Source organism: Heterocephalus glaber, unplaced genomic scaffold (assembly GCF_053883595.1).
Source record: "Heterocephalus glaber isolate CG9 unplaced genomic scaffold, H.glaber_assembly_v1.0 deba00001778, whole genome shotgun sequence".
NCBI lineage: Eukaryota > Metazoa > Chordata > Mammalia > Rodentia > Bathyergidae > Heterocephalus > Heterocephalus glaber.
In genome coordinates, this window is record NW_028258465.1 from 3,959,506 (window position 1) to 3,974,006 (window position 14,501).

A 14,501-nucleotide genomic window follows, 5' to 3' on the forward strand; every position below is an offset into this window, starting at 1 on the left:
GTAACATAATATTAGCTTTCAGGCTGATCTTTTATTTACTTTTGAATGTATGTGTATGATGAGGTCTCGCTGTGTTGCCCTGGCTCACTTTGGACTCCTGAATGCAAGTAATACTGACTCAGCCTCCTGAGTAGCTTGCACGATAGCCGCTCACTGCCATAACAACCAAATGAATATTTTTAAAAAAGGTATCAATCTTTTAAATGCTGTAGAAGTTAAAATAGTTTCAAATTGTTACACTTTCATAACTGCCCACCTATTTACCTTTACTGAGATTTTTTTCCCCTGTAGTCTTGAGTCCTTTCTCTGTTAAGGACTCCCTTGGGTGTTTCTCACACACAGTCTAGTGTTGATCAGCTGGGCGTGGCTTAACTTCTCCAGCACCTGTAAAGGACAGTTTTGCCCTACATGAAATTCTTGTTAGGCAGGGTGTGTTTTATTTTTCTTGTAGGACTTCAAATATATCAGCCCACTGCCTTCTGATCTCCAGAGCTTCTCATAAGACATTTGCCAATAACTTTGTTGAAGATCCCTCATATGTGATGAGTTGCTTCTTTTGTGACTTTAAAGAGTCCCTCTCTGGTTTCAAGAATTTGATTGTATGTGCTTTGGTGTAGAGCTCTGCATTCATCTTACGTGAGGCTTGTTTAGCTTGGGTGATGTTTACATTCTTGTCACAAATTCATTAGACTTGGCAGGTCTTCCTCCATTACTTCTGATATTCTCGCTCTCCCTTTTACTGTCTCTTCATATGGGACTTGCAGTGCATATGTTGGTTCACTTGATAATTAGGCAATACATTTTCTCAATTTTTTAATGACCAGAGTTTTATAAATACACAAATATATATCTATACTATGTAAATCTAAATATATATAAAATATTACTGTATGAGCGTCTGTCTCTGTTTGCTTTGTGGCCATTGAACCCAGTGCCTAGTGTATGCTAATAAGCAAGTGCAGTACCACTGGGCCACATGCCCAGCTTGATATATTGTTTCAATATGGTCTTGTATTTCAAAATGTAATAAGCTTAAAATTTTAACTGTTTCTATACCAATATTTTATTAGCTTATTAAATTATGTTGTTTAAATTGTTAATGCTCTCAGATGTGTAATACATCAAATTTTATGGTACCTACTATACAGCATATTAAGAGTTAGAAATTTAATTTCCATTGCAAATATCTTAACAGGAAAGTCAAGAAATGGATGAATGTATATTTCTCAGTACAGAGTGCAACATAACCCTAATAAAAGAATCAGAATAACAAGGTTTATTCAACTAGATTTTTGCAAATGCGATTTTTAAAAAAATTTTTATTTTATTGGTACATTTTAGGTATACAATATAATGACATTCATCATTGGATTTGCACCTTTACACAATCTCTCTTGGTTCTTATTCTTTCCCCATTCCTCTGCCCTCCCTTCACCCCCTCCACCTCTCGCTGTTTACAAAGACTTTGTTTCCATTTTTTCATTTTCTCATATTAATTCCATTCCCTTCTTTCCTTTCCCCTACCCCTCACACTTCCCCTTCCCCTTTGCCCCTTTTCTTCCTATTTCACATTATCTATTATACCTTTTAGTCCTTATTTACACTTTCAGTTTCTCACACTAGAGAAACTATTTGTTATTTACACGTGTGTGTCCTATTTATTTCACTTAAGAGTATCCCCTCAATGTCCATCCATTTAGCTATAAATGTCTAATTTCTCATTTTTTATGGCTGAGTAGTACTCCATTTTATAAAAAGACCACATTTTCTTTATCCAGTCTCCAGTTGATGGGGATTTGGGCTGTTTCCAAGTTTTAGCTATTACAAACTGTGCGGCTGTGAACATGTGTGCACAGATATCACTGTGGTATGATTCTTTTAATTCTTTGGGGAAGATGCCCAGCAGGGGAATAGCTGGGTCAAATGGGACTTCCAGTCCTAGTTCTTTGAGGTATCTCCAGACTGATTTCCACAGTGGTTGCACCAGTCTACACTCCCACCAGCAGTGCAGCAGGGTTCCTCTTTCCCCACAGCCCCACCAGCATTTGTTATTGGTTGATTTCATGATAGCAGCCATTCTTTCTGGGGTGAGGTGGAATCTCAGTGTTGTTTTCATTTGCATCTCTGGAATGACGAGCGATGTTGAACATTTTTTCATGTATTTATTTGCTATTTCTACTTCTTTGTCTGAGAAATGTGTGTTCCTTTCAGATGCCCATTTTTGGATTGGGTCTTTAAATTTGGGAGGTCTAATCTTTTTAAGTTCTTTATAGATTCTAGATAGTAGACCTCTGTCTGAGGGACAACTGGTGAAAATTTTTTCCCACATTGTGAGTTGTCTCTTCACATTGTTGGTGGTTTCTCTTGCTGTCCAGAAGCTTTTTAGTAAGAAGAGATCCCACTCTGGTTGATTGTGCTAATTCACGGGCAACTGAGGTTTTGTTCATAAAATCTTTTCCTACACTAGTGTCTTCAAGAGTTCTACCTCACCTCTGTTCCAGCCGGTTCAGCATTTCTGTTTTACTATTTAGATCTTTAATCCATTTCAATTTTAGTTTAGTGCATGATGAGAGATATAGGTCTAGTTTTGGTCTTTGGCAAGTTGAAACCCAATTTTTTCAGCACCGTTTATTAAAGAGGCTATCTTTCCTCCAGTGAGGGTGTTTGGCTCCTTTGTCGAAGATGAGGTGGCTGAGTGTGTCTGGAGTTGTTTCTGCATCTTCTCATCTGTTCCACTGGTCCTCAGTCAGGTCTGTTTCTTTGCCAGTATCATGATGTTTTTATCCCAGTAGCTTTGTAGTATAGTTTCAAGATGGGGATTGTGATACCCCCTGTCATGTCTCTGTTACCTAGTATTGCTTTTGCTATTCTGGATCTCTTCTTGTTCCAAATGAATTTTTGGATTGTTTTCTCAAAGTCCGTGAAGTATGCTGCTGGGATTTCAATTGGTATTGCATTGACTCTATATAGCAGTTTTGGAAGTATGGCCATTTTCACTATGTTGATCATTCCTACCCACGAGCAGAGGATGTCTTTCCATTTTCTGATATCGTCTTCAATCTCTCTTTTCAGAGTGCTATAGTTTTCAGAGAAGAAGAGGTCTTTGATTTCTTTGACTAGGTTGATTCCTAGGTATTTCAGTTTTTTGGATGCTATTGTGAAAGGAATTGTTTGCCCTATTTCTCTGTCAGTGAGTCTGTTGTTCGTGTAGAGGAAACCTATTGATTTTTATGTGTTGACCTGCAAATACAATTTTAAATTTAGTGTCTGAACCTGGTTGAGTTCCTTGGACATTGATTCATAGGAATAAAATCAATAATTTTATTGGATAATTTTAGTGAGGTCAAGTGTATATTTGATCAAAATAATTTTGATTAATAAATATTTATAATAGGATCATCAAACTGTTTACGTATCTAGGGTCCTTAGTGTTTTGTGTACAGGTTGGCCCTGTCCATCCACATGTTTCCATCATGAGTATATATAGTCATGTGTCTGTTCTCTCAGAGTGTCTTGGAATATGAATTACTGGCTTTCCCAAGTAATTTAGTGCATTTTTCTTTAATTCTTTATTGAAGTTGCTTTTAGGTTGTTGCTTTGAGATAAATTGTTTCTAGATTGTTGCTTTGAGATAAATTGCTTCTAGATTCGATTATTGCCAAACTAAGGAAAATACCTGTATTTAGAAAGGGAGTTACATATTCTGTGTGAGACATTGTAGAATTTAGAGTGAGGTTATTACCAACCCCCACTAATGTTATTAGAGCCAAAAAGCTGTGATTTTTAGACCTGCCATTGTTGATTAGTTGGATAGTAACTTTACTGCCTCCAGAACCTCATGTCTAAAATGTAGACACTTATGTGATTTGTAATTCATTCTGAATTTTTATTTCTTGAATTCGATTTTTTTTTTTTTTTTTTTGGGTACTGGGGATTGAACTCGGGTCCTTGCACATGCAAGGCAGGCACTGCAACCACTGAGCTAAATCCGCAACCCTGGAATTCAATTTTTTTACATACGGTGTCAACACTAGTCAAGGGAGTTCCCCTCCTATCATTTGTTCTGCTAACCACAGTATTGCCTTTAAAATCTCTGAATTTTTTTTTTTGTATCGGGGATCGAACTCGGGACCTTCCACTTTCGAGGCAGGTGGTGGCACCACTGAGCTAAATCCCTGGCCCACCACAGTATTACCTTTGTAATAGTGTTTCTCTGGTGTAGGTTCCTCAGAAATTGAGTTCCTGCTCCTTTCTTGCCTCAAAAGTTTTGCGAGTATTTGAGTCACAGAATCCAGGTCCACCCATAGTAGTAGCTAGATCTTCATCCTTTCATATGGGTTGTGTTTAGACCTTCCTTTGCCTCCTTAGGCTCTTGTATTTATCTGACAGCCATTGTGTTCAGAGGTAGGATAAACTACAGAGCTTCCTCTGTTGATAAGTAGCCACCTGCTATGTCAATTTTGTGAGCTGATTGAGTTAGTGAGTGTTGGCTATCGTGTGTTAATGCCATTGAGTAATGGGTAAACCTGGTTGATAACGTTGGACTTTTGGTGGGTCAGTTAGCATCATCTCCTTGCTAATCTACTTCTTTTTTTTGAAAATTTTAAGTTATCCTGATGAAGGAAAGAATTTTCCTTTGTTCACTTGTCATAAGATGTAATATAAAATCTTTGAGCAGATTTATAGTCCTTTTAGATTTGATTAGAAAAATAGTGTAAAACATTATAAAACGTATCATTCAGTGAAATGTCTAAACGTCTATAAATTATAAAACAGATTTTTAAAAAGTAATTATATTTCTATTTTAGTTCAGGCTATTAGTAGTAGACATTATAATGAAAATACCCAGCCTTCAATACTCAGGCATTTATTTCTGGGATCTTGAGTGCTTACAGATGGCTTGGATAAAGAAATCTATGTGGCATTCCCATTCCCCATATCACCTGTGTGTCTCAGGTTATATTGTAAAAAGATTTCTCTTGTATTTGCAGAGTTTTATACTGGGATTTAAAAAAAAGTGGTAAATTGTGCAAAAAGTGAAATTGGGGAAAGGGAGTTAGAAATAGGTGTGGAGGAGGCAAGAAATCAAGGAAGAGGACTGAATCATCCTTGTAGCAATAAAGCTACATATAAGAAGACTGTTTTGTTGCTTTCTCATATGAATACACTTTTCAATTTCCTAAACTTTATATTAGAAAGACTTTAAAAAATTACGATACGGGAGCCGGGGATTTAGCTCAGTGGTTCTGGCGCCTGCCTCACAAGCACAAGGTCCCAAGTTCAATCCCTGGTACCAAAAAATAAAAAATAAAAAATAAAAAATTATGATACATTAGGTACTTCTTCATTTAATGCTCACAGGAGAGTTTTATGTTCTTCAAATGGTTTTATTGCTATAAAGGCTATAAGCTCTAACTGTAGGCAGTAGGAAATTGTATTTAGATATAATTTTCCTAATTAGTAAGGGTGATGCCCTTTTTTTTCATTTAAGTTACTTTCTAAAGTTGGTTATATTTCATGTTTTTGTCTTTAAGCACAACAGTGCCATAAAACTTTTTTTTTAATTTTTAAAGACTTTTAAGTGTAGCCTGGCTAAGATAATCAGTTCCATGACTCATTTATCTTGTGTTTATTCTCCTTGGGAATTTGGTTTACACTGTCATTCTAATGCTGATTATTGATTGTTTTCCCCTCAGCTTGGATTTGTGGCATCATCTCTATCACTGTAATCAGCCTGCTCTCTTTGCTGGGTGTGATTTTGGTTCCCATCATTAATCAAGGCTGCTTCAAATTCCTTCTCACATTCCTCGTCGCACTGGCTGTAGGAACCATGAGTGGAGATGCCCTCCTTCACCTGCTGCCTCATGTAAGAGATCTTTTCAGTCTTTACAGAGTTTAAAGTAATTAAGCATTTGGTGGGTCAGCCTCATCTTGCTGTTCAGCTTCTTGTTTTTGAAAATTGTAAGTTATCCTGATTAAGAGATGAATTTTTCTTCAGTAACAAGCTGCAGCATTACTAATGTAGTAGTATTTGTGTTGTTTTGTTTGCAAATAAGACAAAGTGTGTTTTTTTCCGTTTCATTGTTTGTTTTGGTACCGGTGATGGAACTCAGAACCTTGTGCTTGCAAGGCAGGTGGTGGAACCACTGAGCTAAATCCCTGGCCCCTGTTTCATAGTTTTAATAGCAGGATTTCTTAATAAATTGAACGATTAGATTGATAAGAGCAGCAGTGAGCGATCTTGTTGTGTATGACCTGTGAGGAAAGCCTTGAGGAGAAGTGTGAGGGCTTGCTATGGTGACCACGCGCATGGCCAGGGAAGCACAGCAGTGAGCGCGCTGGTGGGCTTTGCTTATTTTTACCATTTGGTATTTAAGTGTCCATGTTTGCTTCCGTTTTCAAAGTCCGTGCCTCTCCCTGTTGTTCCTTCTGATTTGAACTTTTCCTACAGTATCTCTCTCAGGCATTTGAGTTTGTGATCTTGGTTTAACCAGGAAATGTAGTATACTTGGCAGCTGACTAAGTTAAATGGAAGTCTGCTCTCTTTAAATGACACAGTGTCTAGAGGAGCAGTTTGAATGTTAAAAACTGCTCACGTGTGGTCTCACTCCTGTGTGCGGTCTAAAACAGTTCTCATACAAACTGAGAGTTGGGTAGTGTTTCCCAGAGGCTGAGGGGAGCAGTGGAGACCAAGGACAGGGAGAGGTGGACTGGTGTGGTCAGTGGGTGTTGAGTTCGAGTTGGTTGGGAGAAATTCTGGAGTGCTGTTGCACAGTAGGGTGGCGATAGATAAGGATAATTACCGTTTAGCTTTTAAGAAGCTACAAGAAAGGATTTCAAATGTTTCCACCACAAAGAAATAAGTGTGTGAGGAGCGAGAGATGCTTGCCCAGATGTGAACATTGTGTAAGGCACACGTAATTGAAATATTATGCGGCACCTTGGATATATGGACAATTTTATGTGTCAGTTTGAAAAACAGAAAAATAAAATGTGAAAACAAGATAAAAACTAAAAGTTATTTTTCAGTGTATCTCAGAATGTGAAGTAGCCTTTCATCGCTTGTTTAGAAGCATTCTTCTTGTTGTGACAGTCGCAGGGTGGACAGGACCATGGCCATCACCACGCGCACGGCCACGGGCACGGACATCCTCACACACATGAGGCCGAGGACTTTCTAGAGGCGTACGACGCTGTGCTGAAGGGACTCGTCGCTCTGGGAGGCATTTATGTACTGTTCATCATCGAGCACTGCATTAGAATGTTTAAGCACTACAAACAGCAAAGGGTAAATGTTTTTAATTATTTAATTTTCTGAGACACAGTGATTAGCAGTTGTAAGTAATTGAGGACAGATTGTGATCAGTGTCTGATTACAAAATGACAAAAAAGAAAGCTTGTCTGTATTTCGCAAAGCTCTTCTGAGTCGGTTTCTGTAGGTTTTCGTGTGTCCCAATTTCATCGTTATAGTAAAATCTCACTGCATGTTACAGTTGAGCATTATGTTCAGTAAATTTAACAGGCTTGCCCAAGTCCCAGAAGTAAGCTATGTATTTAGGATTCTGACTCATTTGATCCTGTTAGGTCACACGCATGCAGATTGCGATGACAGTAAATAGAGAATAAAATTCAAAGGAATAAGCTTTAGTTTTTGAAACTTTGTTACTTTGCACTATTAAATAAGAACTATTACACCCATCTCAGACATTTCACTTGGGTTGCATTTAATGATTGAGTACTGTGCACACTATTAACTTTGAAGTAGATGAGGAGACTCTCTTAGTTCATTATTTTAAAAAGTATACAAATTGGTTGGAGATTTAGCTCAGTGGTTCTGCCGCCTTGCCTTGCAAGTACAAGGTCCTGAGTTCGATCCCTGGCACCAAAAAAATTTTTAAAAGTATATGAATTTAGGTAGAAGGTTCATCTAGTTAGATCCCATGATTAACTTCTAAAAATTTTTTCTTACCCATTTTGTGAACAGTTTTATATATAAAGTTAATTTGTCACCCAGGAGTCTGAACAAGGGGATACTGATTATTACTTGTTATGGCTGAAGATTTTATAATGATGTCTGATTTTTTGTTTTTCAGGGAAAACAGAAGTGGTTCATCAAGCAGAGCACAGAAGAGTCAACTATTGGAAGAAAGCTTTCAGATCACAAGTTAAACAACACACCAGACGCTGACTGGCTCCAACTCAAGCCTCTTGCCGGTACTCAACATTTCTGCCTAGAGAGGAACTTCTAAGACAGAGAAACTGAGATGTTGCTTCTAAACTGGGTTGTTGGAGATTTCTTGCCTTTGTAACTTCCCTAATACTAGTTTCTAACATGTTTTTCCTTCAATGTGTGTCTTAATTATGATTTTGTTGATTTTAATTAATTTCAACCTTATTTATGCTGGGCTATGGGGCAAGAAACATTTTGTAGTTCTAGTTATAGGAAAAAATAGAAGTAAAACACAAAATGCCTTTCTAGTTAGTAGACTCCAGTGTCTTTGTCACTGAAAGTGCATGATCTCGACCCTTCCATGTGTGCTGGTTTCCTAAGGAAACTCGCCTTTGTACCTAACAGTGAAGGCCCCTGGCCTTGTATTTAAACTCTCTGCTTGAGCATCCATGCACTCTGGTGCCCGATAGATGTAATGAGGAACTTACAGCTTTCAAGGAAACCACAGTGTTTTTAGTGTAATTTTTCTCACTTTCTATTCGAACTTATTCCTCGAATGCAGCAATGATTTTCTGCACAAAAGGGCCACCTCATATGTAGAACTCAGCCCCAGAACCCCAGAACACAGTTGGGAAGTATCAAGAGGTCGTAAAACAAATAACTGGAAAACGGCGAAAGGCTGCCCACAGTGCTTTTAGAAACTGCTTATCACTTATCACCTCTTGCATGGGCTCTGAGCTTCATCCGAGCCGTGACCTCTGAGTAGCATTGTCATTAGGCAGAAGGGAAGACTGTAGAGAACTTGGCCATCAGCTGTCTGCAGGACATGAGCAAGCTATTTAAATTGTGTTTGCCTTCATTTTCTTAAATAAGAGAAGGTTAGAGAGGTTAACACTAAGAATCCTTTCTCTGAAAAATTATTTTATCTTTGTATTTAGTGGATGGATTTCAGAAAATTTGTTCTGTTGGACTAGCTTCAGATGATTTTAGGGAAATAGATTTACTTAAGACTTTTGTAAGACATTCACCTAGGAAGTGTTCGCCCACACTGGTGTCTGCCTAGGTTTGAACAACAGTGTGCTGAGAAAGCCTGTCCCTTTCTGTTGCCCAGGGACTGATGACTCGGTTGTTTCTGAAGATCGCCTCAACGAAACTGAACTGACAGACTTAGAAGGCCAGCAGGAGTCCCCTCCTAAAACCTACCTGTGCATGGAAGAGGAGAAGAGCGCAGAGCACACCCATAGTGATGGGCTGCACAACCACCAGGGCGGGAGCAAGGCCGTGCCGCGGAAGCATGTCCATCAGTGGCACCACAAGCACTCCCATCACTCACACGGACCCTGCCACTCCGGCTCAGACCTCAAGGACACGGGGATCGCCAACATCGCCTGGATGGTCATCATGGGGGACGGCATCCACAACTTCAGTGATGGGCTCGCCATCGGTGCGTGGCCCCTGGCCCCTGGCCTGGCCTGCTGGCCGCCTCTTGCCCTGAGGGGTTTCCGCTTCCCTGGGCTGTGCTACCGGCACGGGTGTGGCTCTCCAGGGCTCCGCAGGCACGCACGCACACCACTGTTGTGTGGCTCCTGCCCTCTGGTCTTTCCAGGGCGCATGGTTTTGGGTTTGACAGGTATCTTTGGAAGTGAAAATGGATTTGAGGTTTTAAAGTTTATGTTGGTTTTTGAGACAGGGTCTCACTGTGTACCTCAGACCTGCAGCAGTCCTGCCTCAGCCTCCCAAGTGCTGGGGTCACAGGCATGCGCCACCTCGCCTGCCAGTGTTCGGGGTTTGGGAAGACTAAACATGATTATATGTGCTGCTGCTTAAGTTGCTTGGCTTCTGATTCAGAGCACAGTCGCCTTGTTGAAAAAGGTACCTGAGCCATATATTTTCAAACACATTTGCACATCCCTGAAAGAGAACAGTTTAATTTCAGTCTTGAGTTTAACAAATTTTTCATATCTTTGGGAAGAGGAAGAAAAATTTTACAGTATTAAAAATCCATTGTAACAAGTTCAAATATATTAGAATCTTGCTAATATTAACTCACATTTCCAGTTTGGGAGAACATTACGTATGATCAGTATGTGATTTTCCTTAAGATCCAGAATCTGTTAATTCAGAAGCAAGCAGGCTTTGTTTTCTGTCAAAAAAAGTCGAGACCGTATTTTGCAGCCACAGTAGGTGTTACTAGTGAATGATAAAAACACATACAGTGTGAAATGAATGGAATGAAAATGGGAAATAAAAACTCATAAACATCACTCTTTTTCCTTTTCTCCCTTTAACCTTCCTCAGGAGCGGCGTTCAGTGCTGGGCTGACAGGAGGAATCAGCACTTCCATAGCTGTTTTCTGTCATGAGCTGCCACATGAATTAGGTAATGTGACCTGGAAATTTTACCAGATTTCTTCAAATCTGAGGCTTCGTCACTTGTAAATATGTCCAGATTTCAGAAATATTGAAATAAAATGACCAATGGCAAGTATAAAGTATATTAATTGTATGGTGTATCCTGATGTAAAATGGGAAAAAACATGCTTGTGAAAATTGGGAAAATGTGAATTCACTGTACTTTGCTTTGCTTTCAGAAACATAATTATGCTGTTATGATGACATATCAGATATTAAAACCAGTTCACTGGGGCCGGGGATTTAGCTCAGTGGTTTCACCGCCTGCTGTGCAAGCGCAAGGACCCAAGTTTGATCTCTGGTACCAAAAAAAAAAAAAACTAGTTCACTGAACATACCGTTTTTTTATTGGTGCATTTTAGGTATACATTATGATCCCACTCGTCATAGGGAATTTGTACCTGTACGTGATATATCCTGCTTCTTTTTCCCATTCCCCTCCCCTCCCTTCAACCTCACTTCCCCTCCTTATTTACAAAAGCTTTGTTTCCATTTTTTCCCTTCTATTCTTTTTTCTTCTCCCTTCCTTCTTTTCTCCCTCACCCCTCTCTTGTTTCCCTTCTCATTTGAACACTTTTTTTCCCATTTCCCAATATCTTTTATACATTTTGGTCCTTACTTCAACTTTTGGTTTCTCGTACCAAAGAGACAATGTGGTATATAAACATGTGTGTCCGATTTATTTCACTTAAGAGTATGGTCTCAAGGTGCATCCATGTAGCTAGAAATATCTCAAGCTTATCCTTCTTTATGGCAGAATAGTACTCCCATTGTATAAAAATCCCACATCTTCTTTATTCATTCATTGGTTGATGGGCACTTGGGCTGTTTCCAAGCTTTAACTGTTACAAACTGTGCCACTGTAAACATGGGTGTGCATATATTGCCATGGTGTCATACTTTAAATTCTTTTGGGAAGATACCAAGAAGAGGAATAGCTGAGTCAGATGGAACCTCCAGTCCTAGCTCTTTGAGGTATCTCCACACTGACTTCCACAGTGGTTGCATCAGTCTGCTCTCCCACCAGCAGTGGAAAAGCCTTCCTTTCTCCTCACAGCCCCGCCAGCATTTGTTATTGGTTGATTTCTTGATAGCAGCCATTCTTTTTTGGAGTGAGGTAAAATCTCAGCATTTTCATTTGCATCTCTTGAATGACCAGTGACGCTGAACATATTTTCATGTTTGTTTGCTGTTTATACGTCTTTGTCTAAGCAATGTCTGTTCATTTCAAATGCCCATTTTTGGACTGGGTCTTTAAATTTGGGAAGTGTGAATTTGGTTTTTTTTGGGGGGGGAGTATCGGGGATTGAACTCGGGACTTTGCGCTTGTGAGGTCTGATTTTTTTTAAAGTTCTTTATAGATTCTAGATAGTAGACTTTTGTCTGAGGAACAGCTGGTAAAATTTTTTCCCACACTGTGGGTTGTCTCTTCACTCTCCGGTGGTTTCTCTTGCTGTGCAGAAGCTTTTTAATTAGATGAGATCCCAGTTGTTGATTCTTTGTGATGGTTCCTGTGTGATCTGGGTTTTGTTCATGAAGTCCTTGCCTCCACCAATGTCTTTAACAGTTCTACCTGTTCTCTCTCCCAGCAGATTTAGTGTTTCTGTTTTAATATTTAGATCTTCGATCCATTTCTATTTTAGTTTAGTACATGGTGAAAGATAGGGTCTAATTTTAATCTTCAGCCTGTGGAAAGCCAGTTTTTCCAGCACTGTTTATTAGAGAGAATATCTTTCTTCCAGTGAAAGTGTTTGGCTCTTTTTTCAAAGATGAGGTGGCTGAGTATGTCTGGAGTTGTTTCTGCATCTTCTAATCTATTCCACTGATCCTCAGGTCGGTTTCTTTGCCAGTACCAAGTTGCTTTTATCACAGTAGCTTTGTAGTATAATTTCAAGTCCAGGATTGTGATGCCCCCTGCCTTCTTTGTTGCCCAGAATTGCTTTTGCTATTCTAGGTCTCTTCTGGTTCAAAATTAATTTTAGGATTGTTTTCTCTAATTCTGTGAGATATCCTATTGGTATTTTGATTGGGATTGCATTAATCTGTGTAACAGTTTTGGAAGTATGGCCATTTTCACTATATTGGTTCTTCCTACCCAATAACAGGGATATCTTTCCATTTTCTGATATCCTCTTCGATCTCCTTTTTCAGAGTACTGTAGTTTTCCATGTGAAGGTCTTTTACTTCCTTCATTAGATTGACTCCTAGGTATTTCAGTTCTTTGGATGTTATTATGAATGGTATTGTTTACCTAATTTCTCTATCAGTGAGTTTGTTATTTGTGTTCAGGAATTGATTTTTGAATGTTGACTTTGTGTCCAGCTGTGCTACTAAATTTGGTTGTTAAATCTAGAAATCGTTTGGTGGAGTTTGTGGGGTCTTCTGTGTAGAGTATTGTGTCATCTGCAGATCATGATAATTTAACTTCCTCCTTTCTATCCTTATTCATTTCATTTCTTGTTCTTGTCTAATTGTTCTGGCTAATAGTTCTAGAGCTGTATTGAATAAGAGTGGTGATAGTGGACATCCTTGTTTTGTTTCTGATTTTAGAATGAAAGCTTTCAGTTTGTGTCCATTTAGTATGATGTTGGCTGTTGGTTTGTTCTAGATGGCTTTTACCTGATTGAGATAGAGTCTATCCATTTCAATTTTCTGTAGGGGTTTTTTTTGGTACCAGGGATCGAACTTGGGACCTTGCGCTTGCGAGACAGGTGCTGGAACCACTGAGCTAAATCCCCAGCTCTGTAGGGTTTTTATCATGAATGGATGTTGGACATTGTCAAATGCTTTTTCTGCACTTATTCAGATGATCATATGGTTTTTGTCCTTGGCTCTATTAAAATGGTGTATTTCGTTTATTGATTTGCATATGTTGAACCATCCCTACATCCCTGGGATGAATCCTAATTGCTCATGCTGTATGATCTTCTCGATGAGTTGCTGCATTCTGTTTGCCAGTATCTTACTGAAGATTCTTGTGTCTTTGTTCAGTAGGGAGATTGGTGTATAGTTCTCTTTTTTTGATTGGACCCTGGTTTTGGTATCAGAGTAACGCTTGCTTTCAGGAATAACTTTGGCAATATTGCTTTTCTTTTGAACTGTTTGAGAAGTAGTAGCGTAAAGTCTTTTCTACATTTCTTGTAGAATTCAGCAGTGAATCTGTCTGGGCCTGGGCTTCTCTTTGTTGATAGGTTTTTAATTACATCTTCAATTTCATTGACTGATACTAGTTTATTTAAAATTGTTCTATCTTCTTGATTCAGCTATGGTAATTCATCTATTTAGGCATCTGTCTATTTTTGTGTTTTCCATTTTTTTAGAATACAGGTTCTTGTATTGCTGATCTTCTGGATTTCTGTAGAATCTGTTGTGATTTCCCCTTTTCATTCCTAATTGCATGGATTTGGGTCTTTTCTTTCCTTTTTTTGATAAGATTGGGTAAGAGTTTGTCAATTTTATTAATCTTTCAAAGAACCAACTACTTGAATTGTTTTCTTGATCTCAGTTGTATTTCTGCTCTGATCTTTATAATTTCCTCCCTTGTATGAGCTTTGGGCTTGACTTTTTCTTCTTTTTCTAGATGTTTGAGGTTCAAAATTAGGTTGTTTGAGCTCACTCTTTTCCTGATATGAGAATTCATTGCTATAGATTTCCCTCATCAGACTGCTTTGGTTGCGTCCCATAAGTTCCCATATGTTGTATTGGCATTTTTGTTTAATTGTAGAAACTATCTTAATTTCTTGTTTCATTTCATCTGTGACCCATTGGTTGTTCAGGAGGGTGTTATTTAATTTCTGTGTTTATGAAGTTTTGTGGTTTCTTTTGCTATTGATTTCTAATTTTATTACACTGTGGTCTTGACAATATACATGGGATAATTTCATTTCCTTTGCATTTATTTACTTAAGTTCAGTGAGCTA

General features: G+C 38.7%; 1 protein-coding gene across 6 annotated transcripts in view; it reads left to right on the plus strand.

Moving 5' to 3' along the window:
* Slc39a10 (solute carrier family 39 member 10) overlaps positions 1–14,501 on the plus strand; it is a 117,726-nt gene that overhangs the window by 87,401 nt on the left and 15,824 nt on the right. For all 6 annotated transcript variants that reach the window (XM_004868950.4, XM_004868949.4, XM_004868953.3 and 3 more), the window contains exons 4-8: positions 5,697–5,866; positions 7,094–7,288; positions 8,094–8,214; positions 9,282–9,614; positions 10,469–10,549. In XM_004868950.4, coding sequence (XP_004869007.2) covers positions 5,697–5,866; positions 7,094–7,288; positions 8,094–8,214; positions 9,282–9,614; positions 10,469–10,549 — 900 coding nt within the window. The remainder of the gene's footprint in view (positions 1–5,696; positions 5,867–7,093; positions 7,289–8,093; positions 8,215–9,281; positions 9,615–10,468; positions 10,550–14,501) is intronic.